Genomic DNA, 21,702 nt, shown 5'->3' on the forward strand with positions numbered 1-21,702 from the left:
GGCTTCCACTTTAGAACCTTAATATCATGATCCAAAATCTAAATCGGCTCCTCCTCAAAAGTCAAATCTGGTCTAACCTCGATCTCTTCAATAGAGATGATATGAGATGGATCAGACCGGTACCATCTTAATATCGAGACGTGAAACATATCATGGATACGGTCTAACTCTGGAGGTAGCTTTGACTGATAAGTGATCGGTCTGACATGTTTCAAATTTCGATACGACTCAATGAACCTAGAACTCAACTTGCCCTAATGATCGAATCTCAAAACTTTCTTCCACAGAGAAACCTTAAGAAATACGAAGTCACCAACAAAGTACTCGATATCTCTCCTTTTCAGATCCACATAGGACTTCTGTCTATCAGAAGCTGCCTTTAGACGATCTTGAATCAGTCTAACCTTAATCTCAGCCTCGAAAACCAACTCAGGAACCAAAATTCGATGCTCACCCAACTCAGTCCAACATAGCGGAGTACGAACTTACAACCATATAAAGCCTCGTAAGGTGTCATCTAGATGCTAAACTAGAAACTGTTATTATAGGCGAACCTAGCTAATGGCAGAAAATCCTCCCAACTACCTCGAAAATCAATCACACAGCTTCGAAGCATATCCTCCAGCATCTGAATTACCCTATCAGATTGACCATCGGTCTGAGGGTGGAACGCAGTACTAAAGTCTAATCTCGAACCTAGAGCCTCATGCAGTTTTTTTCAGAACCAAGAAGTAAAGTGAGGATCTCTATAAGAAATTTTCGAAATAGAAACCCATGCAGTCTTATAATCTCAGAGATTTAGAGCTTTGTTAACTTTTGCAGAGAGTAGTTGTAACAGCCCGGTTTAGACCTTAGTTGGACAGTGGTTTCGGGACCACAAATTTGAGTTAAAAAACATTTTAATATTATTTTTGGTGCCTAGAGCATGTTAATTTATGTGTGTGAAAATTTTATTGTTTGTGTGCTCAATTTAAAAAAAAAGGACTTAATCGCGTAAAATGAAAAAGTATCATGCTATTTGTTAAAGTGTTAAATTTCTTTAATTAATTAAAGGTGAAGTCCTTAAGTGGATATTTGACCATGGAACAATGTAATGGATGGTTATGGGCTTTTGTTATATGGTTTTCTAATTAATTCATAAATGTTAATTTTGTAATTTAGTTAAATATGTTAATATAATAACACATAAAATAAAGCCATGCATTAGTTCATCTTTCTTTCACCGAATGAAGAAAAGAAAAAGGAGGCTTTAAAGCTTTTGTACATTCGACCATTAAAGGTGTTGATTGGGGTATGTTTTTGTTTTGATTTTTGATAATTTTTACGTTTTTGAGATCGTTGCTTCGTATTCTAGCTAGCCCATGTCCTAATTTTTGAATTGGTTGATAAATTTGTGAGTTACCATTGATGATAGCTTGATATTTTTGTTGTTTGATGATGAAAAATAAATATGTGTTGATAGATTATTAAATTTTGTTAAGTAATTTTTTATAAAAATCCAAATTAGGGATTTATTTGTGAAATTTGTAAATTTAGGGGTTGAAATGTGAAATAAATGAAATAAATGAGTTGCTATGAACCTTAGTAAAATTTGGCTATAGCTGGGTTTAGTGAAATTTGGTGTATTTTGTGTTATTTTTGAAATAGGGACTAAATTGAGAAAATATGAAATGTTAGGGGCTAAAGTGAAAAATGCCCAAATTATGCATTTTTGAATGAATTTGAGTGAATATGTTATTAAACAAGTCAAATTTGAATTAATTTAGATCAATAGAGAAAGAAATTGGATTTGGATCGGGGGAAGTCGAAAGTTGTCGAATAGCCATTCTAGTCAGTTCGTGTTCGTCCGAGGTAAGTTAATAAGTAAATAAATGTCGTTAAATTGAATGTATATGTATTATAAATGTCAAATTGAATTTTAATGAATATATGTGTGAATGCCAAATTATTTTATGCATGGGAAAATTCTTTACGAGCTTGATACGATTGAATTATGACATCCGAAAGCCCCGTACGAACCATAGGATTCTGATATGTGATTTTGTGTAAGACCACATCTGGGACGTTAGCATCGATTTGAGATTTACGTGTAAGATCGTGTTTGGGACATTGGCATCGTATATGATTACGTGTAAGACCCTGTCTGGGATAGTGGCATTGTTATTTGATTACTTGTAAGACCACGTATGGGATGTTGGCATTATACGAGCTTTTTGAGCTATCCGCGTATCCTTTTGATTCCGAATGGTTCTACGGGCAAAGACATGGAAAGACCGAATGTGAGTTTATTTTAAAAGATTAAGGTAAGTGTTAAGTTTATACGAACTTTGAAAGAAAAGGTAAGTGTTGATGATTATGGTGATTATGTGAGCTTTATGAGAAATGGGATTATATATATGTACGAAGTTTGTTAGGTTTGGTTGTTTCGAAATGATTTATAAATGTTCTTGCGTTAATTTATTTGCTTATGCCTTACTAAGCTTTCCAAGCTTACTTTGTATGTTTATTCGTTGTTTTATAGATTTTGAAAGCTATCTTGAGCTCAGGATCGTTGAGGAACATCATCACACTATCAATATCAATATCTATTTATGTCATATGGCATTATAGTCTAGCTTGATATGCTCGGTTTTGAAGTGTGTTTATACAGCCATGCGAAAATGGCTTAATTATGTTGCTAATAGTTGTGAATATTTAGTCATGGTATAAGCTCATTTTTGAAAGTATGCTTCATATATATGTAAGTGATGTATTTGTTTATGATTCGGTTATGTGATGTTAATGTGGTGATGGTTGTGATTTTGATCATGATAAGTTTATATGAACTAAGTTATATATATATATGATTACTTGTAAATTTGATTTTTAGGTATGAATTATAATGGTCATTTGATTAGTTATAAGTGATATATTGTTTTGATATAAGATTATGAGATAGTGTGTTAAGCTTAAGTTTGAGAGATGGAAATGGTATGAATTATTGAGATGTTGTGCCGATGACCGAATAGGTGATGTTTGAATGGTTGGCATTTGAGGTCTAAACTTGATAATTTATATGCGAGATAAGTATGCTTGGATTGTCAATGGTGTTTAATCGATAAATAATACTTTAATGAGACGAGTTTATAAATTTATAAATTATCTTACTAGTCGAATTGATGATAAAATGAATGGTAAGCTCTGCACATGTTTATGCTTGAATGGTTAGTTGTTTAGGTTCGGTTTTTTAATGGTTCATATTGATATGGTGACTATGCGTGCATATATATATAGATGGTATTAAAAGCATAATTTACCATGTGGTAAGTTAATAATTTATTTGGTTTAATATGTGTGTGTATAGAATTATGAATAAAATGTTTAATTTTATTAGGTATTTGAATTCTATTAGAGAGTTGAGCATATGATTCGTGTTATATATTTATAAGGCTTATATTGTATGGCTTTTGTTTTTAAGGTGAAGTGTGCATAATAGGATAGCATCAAAAGTATATTCGGTTATGCTATAATATTACTATGCGCATGGAATTGTAGTGTAATAAGCTGTCATATAATTTGATAAGTTGAATGCCATGAGTGAGAAGTATGTATAATTCAAATAGTGGAATTAATAAGCATGTGTAACAAGACTTGTGGCAGGCTAGTTGATTCGAACAAGTGATTGAAATTTCTGGAGCATAATTTGTGTATGTGAAAGAGTTAAATAATTATGTTTTGATTTTGTTAGTTATATGTTTAATATGACTGAATGTGATTTATATGATTAATTTGTTGGTTACTATTTGAATTTGAAATTTTATTGTAAATGAGTTATTATAACTTTGTACATGATTTAAAATGAAAAACTGTTATAAGTTGTGTTTTGGTCGGTAATGCCTCTTGACCCTAATCTGGTGACGGATACGGGCTAGGGGTGTTATAGTAGTCCGTTCGAACTGGAATAAAATGAGTGGACTTGGTCAATCAATCCATGATGACCCAAATAGAATCCTTCTTAGTGGGTGTCAAGGGCAAGCCGCTAACGAAGTCCATCGTTACTCGTTCCCATTTCCATAAGGAAATCTTATAAGGTTGGAGCAAACCTGATGGCAACTGGTTCTCAGCCTTAATCTGCTGGCAAATTAGACAATAAGCAACAAAATCCATCACCTCACGCTTCAAACTCGGCCACCAGTACAACTCACCAAGATTGCGATGCATTTTATTACCACCGGGATGCATAGCATAATGGCTATTATGCGTCTCCCTTAGAATCGATTGTCTTAGATCAAACTTATTTAGCACACAAATTCAACCTCGAAAACACAGAAGCCCATCTTTATTCAGCCCAAAATCAGATGTACTGCCACTCTCAACTTGACGAAATCGCAGAACCGAAGACTCATCCCCTTACCAAATTCAGGCTATAAAAAAATAGGAGCCTAAGTCAAAACAGACTTGAGCTTCTCGAAGCTCGATTGTTACGCATCAGTCTAGACAAAAGGAACTCCCTTGCGCAGAAGCTTAGTCAAAGGAGCTGCAATCAGAGAGAACCTCTTGACAAACCGTCGATAATAACCCGCAAATACCTAGAAAACTGTGGATCTCAGATACATTCTTAGGTTGTTTCCAATCAAGCACCATCTCAATCTTTCTAGGATCAACTCAGATCCCCTCAGTAGAAATCATGTGCCGCTGAAAAGTTACCTCTCGCAACCAGAACTCACACTTGCTCAACTTAGTGTAGAGCTGTTTCTCTCGAAGTATCTGAAGCACTACTCTAAAATGCTCATCATGCTCATCCTAAGTCTTAGAGTAAACTAAAATATCGTCGATGAAGACTACGATGAACTGATCAGATACGACTAAAAAACTCGGCTCATCAGATCCATGAATGCAGTCAGAGCATTCGTTAGACCAAAGGGTGTAACTAGAAACTCGTAGTGCCCATAACGAGTCCTAAATGCAGTCTTATAAACATCAACTTCCTTAACTCTAAGTTGATGATACCTACATCAGAGATCTAGTTTCAAGAACACTGAAGCCTTTTGGAACTGATCAAACAAATCATCGATCCTCGAAAGTGAATACTTGTTTTCATATTTAGTTTATTCAAGTGCCGGTAGTCAATAAACATCCTTATGGTACCATCATTCTTCTTTACAAACAGAACGGTGCTCCCCATGGAGACACACTAGGGTAGATGAAACCATGATCCAGAAGCTTCTGAAGGTGAGCCTTAAGCTCTGTAAGCTCCTTCAGTGCCATACGGTATAGAGCGATGGACACCGGAGCTGTACTCGATAGAAGCTTAATGCCGAACTCAACTTCTCAATTCAGAGGTAAACTTGGTAACTCCTCAGGAAAGACATTTAGAAATTCACTCACTGTTTTAAAATCACTGACAGAAGAGTCTTCAGTAACTGAAACACTAACGTAGGCCAAGTACGCCTCACACCCTTTCCGAACCAATTTTTCTGCCACTAGAGCAGATATCACATTAGACAACTAATCTCGATGCTTACCGATCACAACCACTTCCTTATCATCCACTGTCCTTAGAACAACCATCTTAGTCGCATAGTCTAGACTAACTCGGTGCTCAACCAACTAATCCATACCCAGAATTAAGTCAAACTCCCCAAACGACAGCTCCATCAAATTAGCCAGAAACATAGTCCCTTGTACTTCCAACGGTACATTCCTATAAAGTTTATTAACCCAAACAAACTGCCCTAACGGACTCGGTACAGTAATCTCACTAGAAGTACACTCCATAGAGATGTCTCTGTGATCATATAAACATGTACAGGCTGTCTCGCCTCTGTCTGACTAGCATCTCTGCCCAGTGCTCTTTACTCTCGACCCATACAATTACCACCCCTAGCCGGTCCATGACCCCTAGGTGGCTGCTGAACTGCCTTTTGAGGCTGTATAGAACTCGATCCTAAAGTTTACATCTGGTCAACACGCTGTGAACACTCTCTAATATGATGCTCCAAAGACCCACACCACAAACAAGCCCCTATCCTCCTCCAACACTTGCCCGGATGGTGCCTACCACAATTACCACATGGGTGAATCCCAGTAGGAGCAATAGGAACCCCCATCCTAAAAGGCTCATCAGGTGGAGCAATAGGAACCCCCATCCTAAAAGGCTCATCAGGTCTAACTTGTTTCTTAGGCCTCTGAACAGAACTAGAGGGCTTCTTGCCTCTCTAACGATCCCTATTCTGGCGCTCCACGCGCTTAACCTCCTCGGTGATCTTCCCCTTATCCACCAGAACAACAAACTCACGCTCTCTTTGCGGAGGAATTAGTACCCTCAGATTATTCCTCAAGCCGTCCTCAAAACAGACGTATTTCTCATACTCAGATGCCACCATGCCTTGAGCGTAACGGCTCAACCTCAGAAACTCGGCCTAATATTCGACCACAAATCTATCATCTTGCGTGAAATTCATGAACTCACCCCTACGAGCATCAACATAGCTCGCACCCACATATTTTCCCTGGAAAGCAGTCTTAAAATAGTCTTAGTTCAGACGATTCGGCTGAGTACCCTCCTCAACCGACAACCACCACTGATATGCCTTGTCGTGAAGCAAAGAGACTACACCCTTTAGTTTTTGCTCAAGAGTGCAATCGATGTCGTTCATAATCCTTCCGGTGGCCTCCAACCAATACTCAGCCACAGTAGGGGCGACTCTAGTGACACCCCTAAACAGCTCAGCTCCATTGGATCGGAGTCGTTCAGTTACCGACCCACGCCCTCCAGATCCAGAATAGGGTCCAACGACCCTCTCCAACACAATCAACATGGCTTGAGGCAGTGTATCGTCCCCAACCGAGTGACTTTGAGACCTAGTCTCAGTATCAGGCGAAACCGGTGTCTCACTCGTGTCTAAATTTGGCATACTGCTCAAAGAGGAAGACTCAGCTTAGCCCTCTACGGCCCCTACCGCGCCCACGAATACCATGACAGCGAGTTGTACGAGTGCTCATCGTATATTTTAAATTAATCTATAATATAAAATTTTACGCATCAGTTCCAGTATTTATTAGCAGATATTTTATGTGTAAATTATCAGAAATTCAGGAGTATTCCAGAGGTTTCAATTTCTAACTAACTCAGCACAGTTTCAAAAAGTACTAACTACAGTATTTTTAGAAAGTTCTATCTAAGTTCAGAAATACTTACAAGATCGGTGCCGGAGACTCGGTGTACTACATACATACTTAAAAATGATCCAAATTATTTGAAAACTAGTTCTTTTGGAAACCAATTTTGGAACCCAATGTTCACAGCCTAAGTTTTGCAACCCTGCTCTAATACCGCTAAATGTAACACCCCAAACCCGATCTTAACGTCTAGGCCAAGTTTAGGGTGTTACAATACTTTCTTGTATAGTCAACATTTTCACGTTTTACAATTTAGTCCATAAATAGCCCAATATTCCAATTTCTACAAATTCACTCAAATATAAACATACAATTGAAATAAATAAAATTCAAAAATTAATTTAGTAAGTTCCATATGAACTTACCTTGTAAAACAACAACAATGAGTTTTTAAGAACTAACAAAAATTTTTACTTTTCCCCAATTATCTTCAATTTGGTTCAATTCCCAATTTATACAATTATTCAATTAAATTTATCAATAAAAAACATTTTAATCGTCCCGTATTATGCATGAACCAGTTGAATTTCATTTTTTGAATACCTTTGAAGTTTTACAAAAAATAATAGTATCTTTCAATTTTGAACTTCGACTTTGAAACTGACCTTAATCACATCATTCTATGACTCTCTATTATCTATTATTACCAAAATTTCACATCAATTTCACAATTTTTACACTTTAGTCCTTATGTTTAAAAACTAACAATTAAACATTACAATCTAGTCCTTTTTCACATCTAAGCTTAAAATCTAACAGTTTAACACAAATTTGTTCAAGAAATCAATAATGGAAACTTTCAAATACTTTAACCATTTTGCAAATTGGTACATGGGCTACTAAATCAAGCTCCTACAACCTCAAAAACATAAAAATTATAAGAAAATGAATAAAATCAAAGCTGAAAGTTTTGAAAGCTCAAATCATATTATTTATTTTTTCATTCGGTGGAGAAGAAGAATATGAGGAGATGGCTTTCTTTTTCTTTTAATTTTGTCTTCTATACTTAGTTTAATTTTTAATTAATCTTCATAAATTTAAATAAACTTTAATTAATTAACCATAAGCATGATTACTCTAAGTTAGTGGATATTGTCGTCCACCACCACTATTTGACCATTTAAAAGTGGTCTAATCGCTCAACTGGTCATTTAAAAATATATAACAATAAACTTTTACAATTTAGTCACTGTACCTTAATTAACTATCAATTCAGAAAAATTGACCAAAATTTAATATGTTTATATATTAACCTTGCAAATATTAATATTTAATATTTACATACTCAACTATGGAAATAGGGTTCCGAAGCTGATGCTTCTGACACTATTAAAAATCGGGTTGCTACATTCATAGCCTCGAGGCACGCACGTTGGGGTGTAGCCACTATCTGCCACGGTCTAGAAGGTGTACTAGGACTAAAATAGATAAGCGGATTATTCACCTTCTCCCTAGAAATTTGTTCATTACCTCTAAAATGTCCTTCAGTTTTTCAACTTTAGCACTAATAGTCCTCAGAAAATAAGGATATCATGTACAAAAAAAAGAGTGATTTAACCATGAGAATGTTTTGACTTACCCTAACATACAGAATAGAGCCATCCAATTGTGCATGAGTCAACAAAGCTGAGAGGCCCTCTATACAAATTAGAAACATATAAGGAGATAAGGGATCACCTCGATGTAATCCCTTATTTGGCGAAACACATCAATCAAATTTTCATTAATCCATGCTAAATATGAGAAAATAGAAATGCAGTTCATAATGATAGCAATCAAGTGACTGTCAAAAGCCTTGCAAACTATAATATAATCCAATAATCCTCATTCTGCATGATTATATGCCTTAGACATATCAAGATTTAGTGTAAAACCCTTATTAGAATCACTTTTAGAACTACAAAGACAATGCATAGTTCATGAGCAATCACAACTCTTATTGTGGCTGATACAATGTGCAAGAACATGTTTCAAATAATCAACAAGGACCTTTGACACAAATTTGTAAAAAAAATTGTACACAACCTAATAGGCCTAAAACTCATCATAGTTTTTTGGGTTATCAGTCCTAAGGATAAGAATGATAACAATTTTATTGACATTGTGCATAGGGAGGTTACCCTTAAGTAACTCTAGATAGAACTCAAAACCTCAACACCAAAATATGCCAAAAATAAGACAAAATAAATTGGGCATACCATCAATGTTTAAGGCATTATAGGATTAATATGAAAAAAAATACTTCAAACACCTCCTCTATCGTCAACTCCGAGCACAATGTGTCTTTCATCTGCTAAATATTGCATGTATTGATAGCTTGAGTAATAAGATTTGAAGTATCACTATTATAGGTTTCAAACAAGTTGGTAAAGTAGTCAACCTTAAGGTAGTTATCTTGAATAGGTGTGGATGTCAAGTTGGATAAATTATGTGGCTAAGAGAAAAAGGTAAATGATGATTAAAACAAAAAATAATGACCAAACTTGAGGGAGTCCAAATACTTTAAGGGACGAAGTTTGGGAAAATTGCGAAGATAAGATAGTGGTAAAGCATGTTGCATTTCCATGAAGAGAACTCAAGTTCAAACCTTGGAGATAACAATATTGGGAGGGGTAGTCATGAACCCTAAAATGATTAATTTTCATGGATTGTGAAACGAACATAACCATACCTTAATTATACTATTTTTTAAATGAGTATCTCAATTTATAATCTATGACTAAATTGATTCATTTTTAAAAAAATGAAATATTATAATTAAACTAAGGTTAAAAAATGAAAGTATTTAAAATAAAAATAATGGCACACATGTAACTTTATAAATGTCATAACTGAATTATAAATTTTTAAAGGTGAATATGAAATTTTACTATTTTATAACTTTTGAGGAGATTGAAGTGAATTAAAATTAATTATTTTGAAAGCTATTGTGTGTGTTACGCCAAATACTCTGAAGCAAGTATGATGCATTAATCTTATAGAGTAATTTTATACACCTTCTCATATATGATTTTTGACAAGAGAGTGAAAAGTCTTGGATTTAAAAGATTGAAGGGGATTTTATACACCTTCTCACGTATTTAGAACGAGAGCGATGTATCAAATGCAATAATTAATGTTTTCTGAGGATCACATCAGATCAAATCATTAATGGAGTAAAGAGCATAGCCCAATAGTCAACTAATACGTGAGCATGAAATATGGATGCAATCATATGCCTTTGCTTTTTCGAGGAAATTTTTTGCATGAAACATTTATTTCAAATTATATTATATTATAATAAAGATAATTTTAATCAGTAGTTGAAATAAACAAATATTTAAAAAAATTGATTTTGTATCATTATTTGAATGAGAATAGTTGCTTCTAGTTTTTTCATTTAAGATAGCAAGTCAAATTTAGCAAATTTGATTTTAAACCCATATTCTTCCTTCACTAATTAGGCATGAAAGAAAGAAAGAAAAAAACATAATGACCCAGTTATAAATATCTTATAAACAACAGTTGAAACCTGTGATTCCACATTCTCAGACAGGTTGCTGATTCTAATTTTTTTCTTTTTCCTTACATTACATGCCCTCCGCTTTGGTTTTGAGTTTGACTCAGGATTATGTTTTTCCCTACCTAGAGCTAAGCTATAATAATAATAATAATAATAAAAGAAAAGATTTACTTGATTTGCATTGGAAGATAAAATAAGGTTGTTTCCTTAACATTCAACCTCTCTCACAAAATCTGTGAGGAAACACAAGTTTATACAAATGATTGGACCCAGAAAATGTTATAATTCTTAGCTCTAGTTAGAGTCACTAATAACTAATTAATAAAACATTAAAAACCCCGGGTCCGAAATAGTAAAAAGAAAAGAAAAAACCCCAAAAGGGATCAAGAATCACAATGAAGAAATGATGTTAGAAAACCGAGAAACTAGCTCTGCAATATATATGGTTGCTATGCTTCTCTTGGTCATCTTTCTCCAAAAATGCAAAGGCAGAACCCCTTCATTTCGCAACTCAATATATTCTTTTTCCCCATTTTCATCTAAGCATAGATGCCAGAGAGCGAAAAACAACTTCTTCACAAGGGATGGTAAGGCCCATATCATGGTTAAACCCAAACTCTTCCTCCGCTCGTCGAAGCAAACATTGGAACTCAGGGTGGGTCAAGAATGAGATAGGGACTATGTATCTGCTTCTGTTTTCACCAACGTAAACGGCAAAGTGACCTTTTGGTACGTCAAGTGGGAGCACATCTTCGTCATATCCATGTTTCCTGCCTAAGCTTGAACATCTCTTCAGGATTTGCTTCAGAACTGCGGTTTGAGGCAGTTTGGATGGTTTTCTAATTGCCATTGCTGTTGTTGTGTGGAAGTGGTTGTAGAATAGAAGGTGTATAGTGGGATGGGAGGATTGGGAGGGGGAGATGGAGGGTTATTTATTTATGGATAGTTGAGGCTGAGCCTCAAGGGTCATGTGGGACTGTTGGGGCAAACCCTAAAGGGACAAGCCACGGGTGTTATTAGGGTATGTATGTATGTATGTATGTATGTATGTATGTGTTATATGTGTAAACGACATGGTGGGAGCCAAACCACCCCATTTGAATTTTTATTCTTTGTTGGTCCTCCTAATGACAACATGGTCCCTCTTTCCCAATCTTCTAATTTAGCTACTTCTAATGTTGATATCGTAGAATTAAATAGCCACTGCAACTTGATGTTTTTGTTTTTCTTTTTTGTTAAATTTTGTACAAGGTGTTGGTAGTACAATGCGGGTAATTCCATATTAGTTTGAGAAAAAATTAAGAGTAAAAGCCCAATACATGTGCTATTGCTGCTTTGCTTGTGTTGCTTTATTTTTAATAAAATTTCTGTTCTGTTTTTTAGAAATAATTTTTTTTTCTGGTTGAGAAAAATCCTCTATTATTTTTTATTTTTTGGAGGGTGATGTTTACTATACAAGTACATCGATCAAAATTCCACGGCATATTAATTATTTTATTTATTACACTCAATTTATTATCCTTTCAATACTAACTATTTCGTTTTCTAATATATTTCCCAACACAATGTAGAATGCATTTTTAATGCATTTAGTCCTTTTACTATAGTTCTTTATAATTTACAAGGAGTTTGCCTTGGTTCATCTCTGTGTGTGTCTCTACCTGAAATCAGGGACCGATAGTAAGTGTACTGGAGGGAACTGTACAACAGTTTTGTTGGTTTTGGATATTTGTGATTGTTTTGGCTTGTGATTCTGTGGTCTGAGTCTGAAAGGCACAAGAAACACAACAATTTTTCACTGCATGCAGTATCCAAAGGCTTTTTGCAGAAACCCATGTGGTTTTTTACTGTTACATTTGCAGGTTTTGATCATAGAATTGCTTTTTTTTTCTCCTTACATGGTCAGCATTTCAATTCAGTTAGCCATTTTTAATCAGAAAAATGTAAATTAAGCCAAACATGCCAGGGCATAAAAGCCCCTTGAGTGTTGGGTGCAGTTTGGAAAAGAATGTCCCAAAGGGCCGATGGGTTTTCTTTTGAATGTGGTCCTCTCTGAAATCTCCACCACTTAAAATAAGGAAATATTTTTTTTATATAGTTTTAGAGACAATAATTGCTATTCTTCAAATGCCTCCATGTTCTAGGCTCACAAAGTGTTCCAAAATGGCAATAGATGTGGTGTCTGATTTGGTTTTTTCTTTTTGTTTTCCTCATCAGGCTAAGACCCCCTAAACGTTTTCATGACAAATCAGATCCTTAAATCCCCAACAAGGCACTAGAACAAACGTGAGTACATTGGTTTGGAGGTCTTAATGGATACTAATATGCAACATATAGTTGCATTTTTCAACTTAACCCAAATCTTCCTTATAATCCTAAAATGTTGACCAACTGAAAAGAAAGGCAAAATCAAGTTGTTTTTATGTTGACAGGTTGAGGGATCAATGCAAGATTTACTGCAAAAAAAAAAAAAAAAAACAGCAAAATGATTACCCCATGAGTCACAGTCCATGAAAGACACTTGCATGTTCTGTGAATGAGATTGGTTCGGAGAGAAATGGTTTGAGAATAAACAGGAGACGAGAAAGGCCCACTGATGATCACCGAAATACGGTGTGGTTTGTTGAGCCAAGAAAAGTCTAAGAGGCAAATTATTTTCACTTTTATGGTTGAAAAGGACTTTGGCTTTTGTTTAGCACATGAAGGCCATGTTACTCTTGCCTCCTTCGAAGCTCTCTTGTAAAAGACAACATGGTAAGGTCCTGTGATATAATTCCCCAACTACTTCAAACTGTACAACAGATACTTTTACCCTACCATCACTCAAAACTGTAAACTGCTCTCTTTGGAATCTTTTATCAGAGTCCCCTCAAAACTGATAGATATTGTCGTAGTCCAGTACTTAAAAGATAACTTCATTGTATGCCAATATTTTCTATACCATTACACCTATATTTTGATATATATATATATATAGACTAGATCTGGCAATCCTGTTATTTTTTTGTGTTATAGTTATGTTTAAGGTATTATATATTTTTATATCATACTTAATATAATATAGATTTTAATAAGATTGTATATTGGTTCGTGCTTATGTTACATTTTCTTGTCATCTCTACGTAGTCTTTGATAAGATGACATAAGCTAAGGCTTTAAAGTTGAGATAATCAATCAGAAAGGTGTTAACTGTTGAGGGAGAATTGAGGTAGGAGGTTTACGTAACGGTTCACACGGTAGTGCTCTCCGTAAAAGAGATTTAGTTGATTTTGGTTTGGTTGAGAGGTAGAAGGAGCTGATCGAGAGGAAGAGGATTCCTTCTCCAAACTGAGCAAGGTGTTTATAGGGATGGTTTCCTTCTATTAAGGTCTTAACATATGTACGGTGTAAATCCCATCATGATCGGTTACTTTGAAAGCACAATAGCTTTTAAGTCAGCCATGATGAAATGGAAATGAGTTAACCACATGTGAATCATGCAAGCAAGGAACAAAGGAGTTACAAGTGTCCTACATATGTATTCATAAATTCCTAATTTTGACGAAGTGGAGGTCGAGGTAGTCGCATGGCCAGATTGTAATAGCAAACCCCGGCCAGGCGAGGTAGTTAACTCCATTAACAGCTTAAAGTATAGGGGAATAGAAATTAGAAAATGAATACTAATCTAATATATTTAGGGGTGAGCAAAACTCGATTCGACTTGAAAAAATAAAAAAAAATTCGAATTTCGAGTTAAACGAATCGAGTTATTCGAATCAACTCGAATTTTTTTTTTAAATTTCGAGTTCGAATCGAGTTAAGTTTTCGAATTCGAATAATTCGAATAATTAGAATATCAAACTATAATATTTTACATTTTTACCCCAAACTCCCAAATCTTTTTACTTTTCCCTCAAAACTTTTACTTATTCCCAGTTTCCCTCAAAACTTTTACTCCCCTCCCTTCCCAACCCCCCAATCTACTCAAAATCCATTTCCCACCAAAATTTTACTCTTCCATTTACTTTTTCTCAAAATTTTACTCCTAAAAACCCTCAAAACCTTTTATTTTCCCCCAAAATTTTTACTCCCTCCCACTTTTCCCCTAAAACTTTTATTCTCATCCCATCCCACCTCTCATCTACCCCAAACCCTCCCTACTCCATTTTTTTAAAATATTTTTCCTCTAAAATTTTACTCCCCCTTATTTACTTTCCCTCAAACTTTTATTCTCCAAAACTTTTTATTTTCCCCCTAAACTTTTACTTCTCACCCTTTACTCTCAAATAAAAAATCAAAATTATCCAAAAAAATCACTAAACATAAATAGTAATAATTTTATTTATATCTACTATTTATATTATTAAATTAAATTTCACATTTTATATTATTTATATTATTGAATTGTTTAGTCATATTGAATATTTATATTAAAATTAAATTATTAATTATGCCATAAAATATTCGTGTTAAAATTTTATATTGGTATCAATTTCACATTTTATTTTTAAAATTACTTTTATTAAAAAATCATATTTTTACATTTAATATATTTTTAATTCTAAAATACATAGTGACAAGAATCTGAAGATAATTGAAACAACTAAGCAAGCAAAGAAGCTAACCAGTATATAAAAATTTAATAAATAAATTATGAGGTGATGAAAGTTAATAAAAAAATTGATTAAGGTGGACAAATTTTATTACGATGGGTGACAGTGGTTACAAGGACCCAAAATTATTTTTTAAAATTTAACTTGAACAAATATATTCGATTCGATTCGATTCGAATTTTATCTCACTCGACTCGATTCGAGAAAATTTCAAATAAAGTTAGGATGATAAAATGAGATTCGAAAACTCGATTAACTCAAAAATTTTCGATTCGATTCGATTCGATTTGATCGAATGCTCACCTCTAAATAGATTAGCACTGTTGAGTATGAGAAACCTAGATAAAGAAGGTCTGTGAGCAAATAGCATGGTTTGGACCCACTGTAATAAAATTAACTGAGAATTCTCTCTATTCTCTAAGGATATATAGGGATTTAAATAGTATTTTACAAAACCAAGATAATAACAATATGGAATTATATTGAAATGACAGCACAGACAAGATGACCTATTTCCATTTCCACCCTAGACTTCCACAATATCATAAAGACTAATTCAATTACTTGGGAAGGATGGTGGACTTTAGTGAAAATCCAAAAGCTACTGCATATTTCATTGAGGGAGACTTCATTTCAAGAGCTTTATGCATTCTGGAAAACAAATGTTATAAGTTGGCCTGCCAAATTATACCATGTCCAACATAACCATGTTCAGATGAAATTACAATCAATCAATACATGATATTAGGTGCTTTTGAACATAAAATTACATTCATCAAAATGTTTCATCTATGATGTGTAGGAAGCAGAACCATGAAGACTCAACGGCCGTTGCTACATGCACCTGGTCCTAATGAAACATAAATCCCAATAGTCAGCATATAAAGGAGCTTCCAAGAGCACCTAACTCAGTAAAAACTGGTTTATTGTTTTCGATTAAAAAACTTACTTTTTGTAGGTGATCGACCCGTATAAACAATGAAAGCGAAAAATAGAGAAATTTAAACACACAATTTTATGTGAAAAAACTCATCTCTAGAAAAGAGGATAAAAAACCATGGGCAAAAAAAAAGACCACTAATGAGCAAATAATCAAAGAGTACAAGATCGAGATGATAAAAAACTAATCCTGAATCCTAAATACAAAACCCTTCGACTAAAACACAAAATTTTCTTAAAGCTCTGTTAAAGCTTTTTATTAATTGTGTTATGTTGTAATATGTTGTATTCTTTATTCTAGGGTTACTAAGGCCTTTTGATTGGCCAAATTCGGAGGTCAAATATGACTAAAATATCCTAAATTACTCAGAGTTTGACTAGGAAAAAAATAAAAGTTTAATTAAGAGAAGAAACTCGATTTATATGGGAACATGTCGTCACGTCGTATGTCACCTTGTCGGGATGTTAGTTCCTTCTCACTGGGACATCGAGTGTCACGTTGTCTGGACGTCGACTCTTCCTTGTAGCAATGTCGACTCTGTTTCGTTCGAAAATATGAGGCACAATCCACAAATCTCCACATTGACTTGTATTTTCACATGTCTTCATTTGTTGTTCCTCGTTACGGGCTTAACTTGATCTTTGAAAGATACTAACCAAGTCCAAACAATGTTTGAACTTGAAAATTGGAAGACTTTTGGTCATCATATTGGCTGGATTACTTTTTGTGTCAATCTAATGAATCTGAACATCTCATTGAGCAACCACCTACCAAACAAAGTGATCGAATATCTATGTGCTCTGTTCTTTCATGATGCATCTAATCTTTAGTGAGATATATGGTATTTTGGCTATCGCAATATACAACAACCGTGTCGTGTTTATTAACCAGCTCCTCGAATAGACCTCTCAACCAAATGACTTCTTTCACAATTTCTATGATTGCCATATATTCTGCTTTAGTAGTCGATAAAGCCATGGTGGCTTGAAGCGTGGCTTTCCAGCTAATAGCACAATTGCCAAAAGCGAATAGGTAACCTGTGAGAGATCTTCTTTGGTTTAAATCTTCTGCATAATCTAAGTCCACATAGCCAACTAAACCCTCTGAACTTCTTCTGAATTCCAAACAAACAATGGATGTGCCCCTAAAATACTTAGGAATCCATTTAGCTGCTTGCCAGTGTAATTTTTTGAGTTTAGCCATGTATCTACTTACAACACTAACAACATATGAAATATCGAGGTGAGTGCAAACCATTGCATACATAAACTTTTAACTGCACTGGAGTAGGGAATCGAGGACATGTACTTTTCTTTATCTTTGGTTTGTGGTATCTTTGAAGTTAAAAGTCTGAAGTGTGCATCTAAGGGAGTACTAACTAATTTTGAATTTTGCATTCCAAATTGCTCAAGAATTCTTTCAATGTACCTTTTCTGAGAAAAAAATATCTTTCTGAAGTTTCTATTTCCAAAAATTTCCATCCCTAAAATATTCTTAACCATACCAAGATCTTTCATCTTGAACCTAGAGTTAATAATGGTTTTTAACCGATCAATTTTAGATGGATCCTTAGTCGCAATTAGCATATCATAAAACATAAAGCATCAAATATATAAACGATCCATCATCAAGATGATGCAAATACACATAGTTGTCATACTTACTTCGAACAAAACCAATGCTTAACATGAAAGAATCAAACTTCTTATACCACTACTGAGGAGACTGCTTCAGACTGTACAATTATTTTTGTAGCAGGCAAACATGGTCTTCCTTTCCTTCAATCCTAAAGTCTTAAGGTTGATGCATATAAATATCCTCTTTTAGGTCGCCATGAAGGAATGCAGTCTTCACCTTTAACTATTCTAATTCAAGGTTGTATACTGAAAGAAGGGCTAATAACGCCCGAATGGATGTACACTTTACAAAAAGAGAGAAAAAATTGTGAAAATAAAATCTCTCCACTTGACTGTAGCCCTTTGCGACCAACCTTGCATTGTATCTTGTGTCATCCAAACTTGATCCTTCCTTCTTTTCGAACACCCATTTGCAACCAACTATCTTCTTTCTGGTGGGTGGTTTTACGAGTTTCCAAGTCTCGTTCTTTTGAAGGGATTCCATCTCCTCTTCCATAGCCGCAAGTCACTTGTTGGAATTAGGAGCCTAAACCGCCTCAAAGTAATTAGAAGGATCGACTAACTCAATCCTCTCGGCAACATTTAGAGCATATGCTAATAGGTTTCCACGACAGAATTTCTAAGGTGGTTTGTCCTCATGTCTTACCCTGTCGTGAGATAATTTTATAATTATTGTGGGATCTCTAATTGAACTGAAGTTTCTTTATTAACCTCCTTTTGTACCGAAAAAACTTCAGCCTTGAGTTCGTGAGAATTTCATCACGACGTCCTAGTTCTCTTCGTCGTAATGTTGCCTCTGTTTTGCTTCTACCTTGTGAAGTTTTCACATCGTTGTGATGTCCTAGGTGTCCTTGTCGCAATGTGGCGACTGTTTTGGCTCCACCTTGCTTAAATTTCACTATTTTATTGTGTCAGCAGGAGTAGACGAATCCTCTTTCAAGTGAAACATCTTACTTTCATCAAAGATAACATCTCTACTCACCATAGTTTGTTTTTAGTTTTCGAGCACCATAACTTAAAATATTTTACCCCAATAGTGAAACTCAAAAAGATACATCTCACGACCCTTGGTTCGAGCTTTTCCTGACTAACTCATGTATAAGTAGGACAATCGAATACTCTAAGGTTAGAGTACTCTGAAAGATTACTCGACCATATCTCTTTAGGAACCTTTCCATCCAATGCTCGATGTGGGGATTGGTTTACCAAATAGCTTGCTAGGTTCACAGCTTCTGCCCAAAACTCCTTTTCTAAGTCTGCGTTGGAAGGCATACACTGAGCTCTTTCATGTAAAGTTTTGTTCATCCTTTCAGCAACACTATTTTGTTGTGGGGTGCCAACAATTGTGCGATGTCTTTCAATTCCTTATTTTTTGCAGTAATCATTAAATTTAGCTGAACAGAACTCGAGACTATTATCCATGCTTAAACGCTTTACGGGCTTTCCAGTCTGCTTTTTTAGAAGGTCTTCCATTGCTTAAAGATCCCGAAAACTTTATTTTTGTGCTTCAGAAAATAAATACAAACTCTCTTGGAGTGGTCATCAATAAAAGTTAAGAGATATCTGCTACCACCTTTGAAGGTGACTTGAGTCAGTGCCCATGGACTAGAATGAATGTATTCAAGGGTCCCTTTAGTCCTGTGCACTATCAAATGAAATTTGACTCGCGTCTGCTTCTCATAAATGCAGTACTCGTAGAAATCTAAGTTTCCAACTCTGGTGCCTATAAGAAGACTTATTTTACTCAAAATAGTCATACCTTTCTCACTCATATGACCGAGTCGCATGTGCCACAACCAAGTTGATTTAGAATCTATAAAGAATGGATTTCATCGCGTGAGTCCTCATCACGACGTGGCGATTGTTTCGACTTTGCTTCTGTAATTTATTTCACACCAATCACCGTTAGACCTTGCAAAATGTAAAGGTTGTCGATTTTCTATCCTCTCATTAGAACAAGAGCTCCACAAGATCCTTAATGTCATTTGACTCGATGAAGATCCTACAACCATTTGAGTCTAAGATACTTAAGGAGATGGGATTTTTCTTCAAATCAGACACATGTCTAACATTTGACAATGTCCTCATAATTTTTTCATGTACCCTGATCTGAACTATACCAATACCAATTATCTTACAAGGTGAATTGTTCTCAATAAGCACAACTCCACCTTTAACTGGACTGTATGTAGAGAACCAGTCCTTCCGACCAGTTAATGTATGAGCCAAAATGGCATGAATATAGTGCAAATCTGAAGGTAAACATGTCACCTTTGATTGACTCAGGTTATACAGTGACTTAGTCTCGGTAATATCAAAACAACAAAGTGGGGTTGGTCGATGAATCTACCTGAAAAGTGACAGAAACTCAAGGTTACTTATAAACTCCTTGGAATATAGTCCAAGGGCAACTCCGAAGCCCGAAATGCTTAAGTAATGTGTCGTACACCCAAGTTTGAAAGAGATAGTGCGAGGCTGATCCGACTATGAAATAGTCGGTTGTAGGAAGAAAGTCGAGCAAAAATCCAATGTGAGTTTGACATATTTGGGCTCCACAATGGTAAAAAACTGATCCCACGGCATCGTGTCAATCAATACCCGAACCTTGGTAGCTGAATGAACCGCCTGTAAAGCCTCCCAATCAATGCAAGGACCCAACCCCAAGAGTCGCTCCTTAAGATGTTGAAACTGGTCTTCATGTTGACTCGGACTAAATTGGAGATACACATGTCTCGGGACTATGGTTAGGGATAAGGACGAAGATGCACCTAGTGCCTTCTGCTTTTTAGAGGCAGGGACAACGATCTTGGTCTTTCCTCTTGTATTTGTCATAATGTACTTGGAACAAAAAGATGACAACTAGATATATAAGCATCAATACTAATTAATATAGTAGATGAACAATTTGAAATATGAAACACAATGACCCAAGTTCAGTTCAGCTCCTAATGAAAATTGACTTACTAAATAAGCTAAAAGTAGTAGAACTAAAATCTAATCCTAATACTAAGAGTAATACTAAAACTAATGAGAGAAAAACAACTTAACTAAAGTATAATAATTGGAAAAATACTACGACTAATTATAAAAAATATAAAAATAATAAATGAAATATACAAAAAAGGTAGTGGGGGATGGATGGCGGTGGTAGCTCGTGTGATGGTGGTGGGAGGATGAGATAAAGGAGGTCAGTGACAAAGAAGATAGCGAAGAGGCCAACAACGATGTGAATAACGGATGAAGAGGGGGAGAGATGGGAATGATGAGGTCAAAGGAGGAAGGGTAAGGGGGGAGTAGATTGAAAATGGCAGGGAAGGGGCGAACGACGGTGTGGAAAGTTGGCAGAGATGCCAGTGGTGGTGAATAGTGGGAATAAGGGAAAAGGGTGAGCAAAGGCGAGGTCAAGGTGTTTGGCAAGAAACGATGAGGGGGTAAACGGTGACGTGGTGGAGTGATTTGAAAAGGGGAAGTTGTAACACCCCTAACACATCTCTGTCGTCGAATTAGGGTAATGGAGTATTACGATAACATGTCAAACATTTAACATTTAATTTTTAACAAAAATATTCGAACATAATGATAATAATTCAAATCACATACCAATCATAACTATATGTAGCGAAACAGATCTTAAAGCGAGTTTATAAAGCCCTAAAATTAAATTGGAAACACTTTGGGATAAAGTCGAAACAAAATGCAAAATGTTGGGAAAACTTTTAAAATTTTTGAATTAGGGGACACAAGGCCGCTTGTCACAACCCAAACTGTATGGATATTTAAAGTTCAGACACATGACCGTGTCCCAGCTCATGCGTCCGCCCGTGTGAGAATCGATGTTGGGTTACACGACCGTGTCACTGGTCGTGTTTC

At 35.3% G+C, this 21,702-nt stretch overlaps 2 protein-coding genes across 2 annotated transcripts; both read right to left on the reverse strand.

The window, feature by feature from the left end:
* Positions 1-254: 254 nt before the first annotated feature.
* On the reverse strand, positions 255-4,221 carry LOC121224945 (uncharacterized). The gene is made up of 3 exons (XM_041108598.1): positions 4,083-4,221; positions 604-696; positions 255-484 (listed from the first exon to the last, which is right to left on the reverse strand). The coding sequence occupies exons 1-3, from the start codon at positions 4,219-4,221 to the stop codon at positions 255-257; spliced, it is 462 nt and encodes a 153-aa protein (XP_040964532.1).
* A 6,631-nt stretch (positions 4,222-10,852) lies between these two features.
* On the reverse strand, positions 10,853-11,634 carry LOC107918965 (auxin-responsive protein SAUR50). Its single transcript, XM_016848524.2, has one exon. The coding sequence runs from the start codon at positions 11,511-11,513 to the stop codon at positions 11,199-11,201; it is 315 nt and encodes a 104-aa protein (XP_016704013.1). The 5' UTR covers positions 11,514-11,634; the 3' UTR covers positions 10,853-11,198.
* Between the last annotated feature and the right edge of the window lie 10,068 nt (positions 11,635-21,702).

The sequence above is a fragment of the Gossypium hirsutum genome, chromosome D13 (assembly GCF_007990345.1).
Source record: "Gossypium hirsutum isolate 1008001.06 chromosome D13, Gossypium_hirsutum_v2.1, whole genome shotgun sequence".
NCBI lineage: Eukaryota > Viridiplantae > Streptophyta > Magnoliopsida > Malvales > Malvaceae > Gossypium > Gossypium hirsutum.